General features: G+C 36.6%; 3 protein-coding genes across 5 annotated transcripts in view; 1 reads left to right on the top strand and 2 right to left on the bottom strand.

Annotated features, from left to right (window-relative positions):
* The window catches only part of anapc15 (anaphase promoting complex subunit 15), a 2,900-nt gene extending 2,123 nt beyond the window's left edge, over window positions 1–777 (top strand). For both annotated transcript variants that reach the window (XM_043230417.1, XM_043230416.1), the window contains exon 5: window positions 350–777. In XM_043230417.1, coding sequence (XP_043086352.1) covers window positions 350–397 — 48 coding nt within the window. In that variant the 3' untranslated portion in view covers window positions 398–777. The remainder of the gene's footprint in view (window positions 1–349) is intronic.
* A 547-nt stretch (window positions 778–1,324) lies between these two features.
* On the bottom strand, window positions 1,325–5,727 carry tomt (transmembrane O-methyltransferase). Its single transcript, XM_043230407.1, has 4 exons — window positions 5,597–5,727; window positions 4,299–4,573; window positions 2,979–3,175; window positions 1,325–1,959 (listed from the first exon to the last, which is right to left on the bottom strand). Exons 2-4 carry the CDS (start codon window positions 4,558–4,560, stop codon window positions 1,639–1,641), a joined length of 780 nt encoding a protein of 259 aa, XP_043086342.1. The 5' UTR covers window positions 4,561–4,573; window positions 5,597–5,727; the 3' UTR covers window positions 1,325–1,638.
* The window catches only part of sfrp2l (secreted frizzled-related protein 2 like), a 3,772-nt gene continuing 1,953 nt past the window's right edge, over window positions 5,682–7,500 (bottom strand). The window contains exons 3-4 of one of the 2 annotated variants that reach the window (XM_043230406.1): window positions 6,709–7,046; window positions 5,682–5,795 (exon numbers count right to left, since the gene is read on the bottom strand). In XM_043230406.1, coding sequence (XP_043086341.1) covers window positions 6,757–7,046 — 290 coding nt within the window. In that variant the 3' untranslated portion in view covers window positions 5,682–5,795; window positions 6,709–6,756. Of the gene's footprint in view, window positions 5,796–6,299; window positions 7,047–7,500 lie in introns of those variants that run through there. The other variant, XM_043230405.1, reaches the window with a different exon arrangement.

Below are 7,500 nucleotides of genomic sequence, written 5' to 3'. Positions count from 1 at the left end.
ATGACAAAATTATGACAATTTTTATTACGTTTAAAGTGAAAACTGAAAATACATGTTTGCATATGTACTTTAAGTTTCCACATTTTCCCATAAATTTGGACTCATTTTATTTCCTTTGTGTTTAAACACCAGGGTTATCATAGCCTCTAGAACTAACAGAAAGAATATAAATGAACTCATTACTCATTATAGAAATAAACCGAAACTAAAAAGTTAAAACAAACCCCTAGACTGATCTTCTCAGCCAGTGGCAAACACACAATTTCTCCTATTTCTATGTTGTTGAACTAAACAAAATGACAAAAGATCAGTTGAGTTGTGAGTTTTGCTCATCTGTGAATGATGGCAGGTGGACATGGAAGGAGCGGATCAAGACCAGGACCAGTGGATGATCTAGACCAGGTCTAGACCAGACCTGTCACCCAGATGCTCTCGGTGTGGTTTTGCTGTTGCTTTTTAAAGGCTTTGCACAAGAAGAGCTACGATGGACTGGGGAAAGAACGTCGGACTCTCCACACACACACACACACACACACACACACACACACACACGCACACACACACACGCACACACACACACACACACACACACACACACACACACACACGCACACACACACACACACACACACACACTGCTGAGTTACTCTCCGTTTCTGCAGGTCATTAAACATCTACTTTAGAACATCAACCTTCGGCACCCAGAGATTAGAGACGGCTTCGAGCTGCGTGTCTCAGAACGGTGTGCTTGTAAATAAATTTGTAGTCAATTATTAATCTTGTGTTATTTGTCAATTTTCCATCCCATTTGAATAGATCCGTTTTTTTGGTTTGCATATTTCAAAAGGCTTTTTCACTGCATCATGAAAAGTGGCTCTGAGGAGTATGCAGATGAGAGTTTCTAGGGGCGGAGCTTAACCTCAACAATATCCATTTAAAAACAAAACATAAGATTCACAATAAGATCTATAAGATGTTTTTAGAGATGTTCATTTTCATTTTTAGCAAATTAAAAGAACATTTACAGACTTAAGTCTGAATGAATGCTATATATATATATATGTGTGTGTGTATATATATATATACACACACATACATATACATATATACATAGATATATATATAGATATAGATAGATATATATATAGATAGAGATAGATAGATATATATATATATATATATATATAGTGAACATTTTTTCCAAAAAATTATATATTATATAATGTACAGTATATATTAATAAAATTCTAAAACAAAAAATATTCATAATTGTAAAATCTTTTATAAAGAAAGATGTGTGAGGGTTCTTATGTTCTCATTTTCACTCCTAAATTTATTTCTGAAAATATTTAAAGTTGCCAAGTTCCATCAGTTATTACATTTGAATAAACCGTAGGGTTAACAAAACATGCACAGATGAATTGTTCATGGTAAAATCGGTAAGATTAATTTTTATTTCAAATCCTTAATAACTCAAGCGTTCGGTGTCTTTCTGCAGCTCAAGGTCACAGGGTCAAAAAGCAAGGAACGATCAAATACTAGCGTGTGTGTGATGAATGCTTCAATCGCCTGATGGCTGTCGTTCTCAAACACGGATCAAATAAAGGAAAGGCACACAGGTGGCGTCCTGTGAGTGTTTTACTTGATCCCGAGGAAGGTGAGCTCGGCCATGCCGTCACGGATGCCCCGGATGTACTCCAGCGTGGCGCGGTGAACTCTGACCTCGTACAGGCCCGAGCGGCGCGCGTGCCGCAGGAAGTTGGGCGCTCCGGGGAAGATGACGTTATCGGCCAGGATGATGGAGCCCTCTCCCAGCAGACCGCTGCCCTCCAGCAGCTGCAGGTCCGGCAGATAGCAGCGCTTCCAGTGATCCATGAAGACCAGGTCCAGACGCTCCACGCCGAAGTCCTCACGCAGACGAGGAATCACTTCATCTGACGGACGCACGATCAGCTCCACCTGAGCAACAGATCACACCGATCTCTTGAAACTACTAAAATCTTACTTCTCACAATGCCACGATGCTTCCTATAAAGTAACTAATTGCGTTACTTTGTTACTTGTTATGGAAAGTAATGCAATACAGTATTGCGTTGCATTCTAAAAAGTAACTGATTATGTTACTTTGTAACTTATGGAAACGCGTTACATCCTAAAAAAGTAACTAATTACATTACTTTGTTACTTTTTATGGCAAGAAATGCATTGCGTTCATTTCAGTGTTGGGGTTAAAGCATTACAAGTAATACGAGTTACATAATCAGAAGACTTTTTTCAAGTAACATTTTGTAATTTACAGTGAAATTACTTTTTCAAATATTATGTACTTAATGCAATGCGATGCTGATTACTCAAGATAAACTAACAACAGTTTTTTTTATCGCTAAAGAGTGAATTCTTTTTCTGTGTTTATATACAAAGACATGCATTTATTTTTCCTTCAGCCTGTATAATATTCTGAGTTTGCCTTCGCCTGTTTTTTACTGATGTTGAGGAACACTCAGTGTGTTTTTGCTCAGGCTGATATTTAGTCTAGAAGTGCAGTAGGATCATGTTCACGCGAATATTCCTGATTTCTCTCAACATGGCAACCCCAGAGCTGTAAGTCAATACACGGCAAACAAAGTAACTGGAGTATTAAAAAGTAACTGATATTTTCTTCTCAATTAAACGGTAATGAGATCGGTATATTAAAATGATTTCTGAAGGATCATGTGACACTGAAGACTGGAGTAATGAAGCTGAAAATATAGCTGCGCTTCACAGAAATAAATTACACTTTAACACATATGCACAAAAAAACAGCTGATTTAAACTAGTAATATTTCACTATTATACTCACTGTATTTTTGATCAAATTAATGTAGCCGTGGTGAGCAGAAGAGACTTCTTTCAAAAACATTAAATGTGAATTATTCCACACCTTAGTGTCAATTAATACTTCATAAAGTAAGTAAGAGAAGGTCTCACGAACTCACCATGTCGTCATCAAAGCCTGCCAGCCGGATGATCTTCTCCGCCACCTGAGCGTTCCTCTCGTCCATCTCGACGGAGTAGATGCGTGCCCCGACGGGCAGCGAGCGGGCGATGCGGAGCGTGCTGTACCCGCAGTGAGTGCCCAGCTCCAGCACCGTGATGGGACAGTGCTCCTGCAGCAGCCGGTCCAGGATCTTACCTGCGTCACATCACCTTCTCGGTTCATGTTTACGTACTCATTTATGTTTGGTGCCACTAACAGCTTGCATTAAAAAGAAAAAGTACTGTCAGGTTTTACTAAAGACGCACTGAAAGGGGTGGACGTGCCTTTATTTTAAGGCACTTGTAGGAGTGCTAAATGTATAGTATTCAAATGAATCAGAAAACGATAAGCTGTCTCCAAATGACCCGCATTTGCTCTAGTTTCTACCTGTGGCTTATTTATTTCTTTATGGTATATTTATTTCTTATGCGATGGTCAGTATGTAAATCAGATTTTGCGTCTGAGTTTATTAAACCTGGCCCAAAGTATCCAGGAATATTATTGATTTGACTGCCCTGACAGGAGTCCTCTTTTTACCACCAGCACTGTGACAAAGCAGCTTCACAGAGACTAACACGAAATACTAGAACTATTAAAAAAACACGCTAAATGCCTAAATGTAAATCTGTTAGTTTCAGGTCTTTCTGTAGGCAGATATACTATCCTTCCATGCAATGCAAAATACCTCTGCTTTTGTTTTCTTCTATCTGTGCTCCACGAGAACGATCTTAACTGGTCTAAATATAAACACCACTGTCTTCTTTATATCTGAAGTTGAAGTTGTTTCATAATCGATACATTTTGCAATCAACGCTGTTATTTTTCTGTGTATCGCTGCGAAGCTCTTTGAAAAGAAGCTCTAAAGGCGACTTTCTTATTTACTCAATTTCTACCTGATAAAATATTTTGTAGCTTGATATGAAGAATGCATGCGTTTTATGAAAATCTGCGTTGCGTTTTAATTTCCATGACTTTTACAGGTACACTGTTTCACAAAATCTGAAATATCCATGTTTGTCAAGGCTACGGTGGTAAATTAAAATAAAAGCATCTTTTAGTGTTTTATCTTCATGTGGGTTTTAAAGCTCTCTAATAATCTCCAGACACAGTCAAATATGTCTATATTTATATTCAGAAGATGCTTTTATTCAGACGCTTCATATGCTGGAGTTTTGGGATCAAAGATGCAAATTGACCTCCTAGAAAAATAACAACTTTCTCTAAAAATACAGATAAGCACTAAGACCTAGTAAAAAGTCAGTGTGTGTGTGTGTGTGACCTTTCTTGGGTCCGATGTTGCTGATGAACTCCACTTTGCTGCACCATTGATCAAACGTGTCCAGGATGCTCTGGGCGTCTCCGGGCGTAGCGTGGGTCAGGACGTACTGAAAGGCCCGCTCCTCTCGGCTGAGGCCCGTCATACAGTCCCGCACCCAGCGGATCAGAACGGCCCGATACAGCAGCACGAAATAATACCGGTACCGGATGAGCAGCGTGAGCAAGAGCGGAAGAAAAGCCAAAGCGATCGCAGGAGAAACCATCTTCAGCTCCGACCTGACAACACAGAGGCATTTCAGTACAGCCTAGCACACCCTAGCAACCGCATAGCAACAACACATTCAAAAGCACACCCTAGCAACAGCACATTCAAATCACCTTAGCAACAACACAAAATGTTAAAAACCACATAGCCAGGGTCTTATTTATATTAAAAAACGCCTTATTTTACTTAGTATTATTACTAAAAAGGAAATTCTGAATTAAAAATTGGTATTGAAATGGTACTTTAAAATACAGTAGTACTTTTTAAATTATGTAAATAATTATGAAAAAAATAAATAAAAATATATATATATATATATATATATATATATATATATATATATATATATATTTTTTTTTTATATAATTATTTTTTTTTTTATATATATATATATATATATATATATATATATATATACACACACACACACAAATTATATATGTGTAAAAATGCAATTATATATTTATAAATTGTTCTTGCTTTTAATAATTGTTTTCAATGGGGAAAAATTCTATTAATTACTGCATAAATATTAACTAGTACCCTCTTAAATTGCAAAATAAAAAATTTTATATACTATTTAACAAAAATTTATTACAATTTATTAGTTATGTTTCAGGTTTCTGGTCATGTTTTACTGAAAGTAACATGAGTGTGATTAAAAAATAAATACGAGAGAAGGTTTAAAAGCCACACAGAAAGACTAAAAACACCCAGGATAATACATAGTAAGATTAAAATGATGAATAATCACACTCCAAACACACACTCTCAAAGCAGAGCAGACACAAACACTCACTGCTAGGTTCAGCACATCGGCGTCAGCACTATGAGGACTTTATTCTACAGCAAACACTTCAGCTCCAGCGCACATAAATAATTAAAAAGCCTGGGTTTTTTCTGTGTGATGTGACAAAACACAATCACCTGCCAGAGACGTAACTGAAGACACGAGCCCAACCCTGAGCCGCTCTCAGATCGCTTTCATCCCAACAAACACAGACTAATGATGATAATGAAAGAAGGGACTTTACCAGACCCCGAACTCTCCGGAGCCGCAGGAGCCGCAGGAGCCACAGGAGCCGCTCCGAGGACGCCGGTGTTCACAGGAGAAGCGCGACAGGTGCACAGACACACACTCAGCCGGCAGCCAATCAGAGACCTGCGTCTGAATAATGGATGGAGCTCCGCTTACACCTGCGTCTCACCTGGAGCGTCACGTGACGGATAACGCTGGACGTGCACAGAAACCAACAACATGCGCAGCACAACTGATCTTTAATGACAAGATTAACATGGGGTTTTAGTACAGTCATCACAAACTCAACGTAAAATCATTCAAAAAAAAAAGGAAAAAAAAGGTGTTTTTAAAAAGGTGTGACACAAGAACCTGCAAGCTTTCAATAGAATAAAAAAGTAATGCAATATCTATAACTATAAGGCACAGTTTTACACAGTTTGGCAATGATTCTTGGCATCTTTTGAAAAAGTAAAAAAAAAAAAAAAAAAAAAAAAATAAAATAATATATATATATATATATATATATATATATATATATATATATATATATATATATATATATATATATATATATATATTTATATATATATATATATATATATATATATATATATATATATATATATATATATATATATATATATTTAAATATATATAAATATATATAAATATATAAAAATATATATATATAAAAATATATATATATAACACACTACAAGTCAAATGCTTTTAAAAGACGTCTCTTCTGCTCAACAAACCTGCATTTATTTGATCCAAAGAACAGCAAAACACAAAGTCTGACATATTTATTCTATATTTTAAAATGCAACTTATTCCTGTGGTTTCAAAGCTAAAAAACAAACAAACAAAAAACACCGTTATTATTACGACGTCGAAAATAGCCGAGTGATTTTCCTGAAGAACAGCCTTCATCTGAAATCTTCTGTAACATTAGAGACGTCTTCATCAAAAGTAAAAGTAATCATTTCCGTAAGTCTGGAGCAATGATGCTGAAAATTCAGCTTTGGTCAAATAAATCAGTTTTACATGTTAAAATGTGTTGAAATAGAAAGCTACTTTGAGTGGATCAAATAAATTCATTATTTTTTGTTTGATCAGACGTACGGTGGATTTGATTTGTGTAACAGTTGAGTGGGTGATGATAGGAAAGTTTTAGCAGTCTTGTCTCAGCAGGGTCCTGATGAACTTCTTCAGCTCTCTCTCGTCCCGAGTCCACCGGAGGAGTCTCCCGAGGAGCAAGCGTCCGTTCTCCGAGTGACCCAGAGCGATGAAGGAGCCGTCGGTCCGGCCGTCCAGAGCGGGACAGGAGCATCCGTGAGGCAGCCAGAGACAGCTCATCTCCCGGGGCCCGCCGAGCCAGCGCAGGACCCGGCTCCGGCCCTCAGGGGCCACGCACACGTCGGAGCCGAGCCGGGTCCAGGAGCCGATCCGCAGCCGGACCGCTGGAAGACACAGAACATCATGAGCATGCACTGCATCGAGAGCAAAACCAGACCAAGAGAAATCTGCTCAGTAGTTTTCATTTATATGCAGTTAGTGGTGATGATCGTGTTATTTTTCATATGTGTATCTTACGTCTGAGATGATTAGATTCTGGTCTGTGTTTTAAAGAGCACTTTCCAGACTGAAAATATTGGAAAAATTGGAAGGGAAAGGGTTAAAGACATTCACTTACAAGGTTTTCTCTCTCTCTCATATATATATATATATATATATATATATATATATATATATATATATATATATATATATATATATATATATATATATATATAAATATATAAAAATAATATAAATATATAAAAATAATATAAATACATATAAATATATAAAAATAATATAAATATATAAAAATATATAAAAATAATATATAAATATATAAAATTATATATATAT

This window comes from Puntigrus tetrazona, unplaced genomic scaffold (genome assembly GCF_018831695.1).
Source record: "Puntigrus tetrazona isolate hp1 unplaced genomic scaffold, ASM1883169v1 S000000150, whole genome shotgun sequence".
Classification (NCBI taxonomy): domain Eukaryota; kingdom Metazoa; phylum Chordata; class Actinopteri; order Cypriniformes; family Cyprinidae; genus Puntigrus; species Puntigrus tetrazona.
The sequence above is the reverse complement of the archived record's forward strand: the minus strand, read 5'-3'. Positions and strand labels throughout refer to the sequence as shown.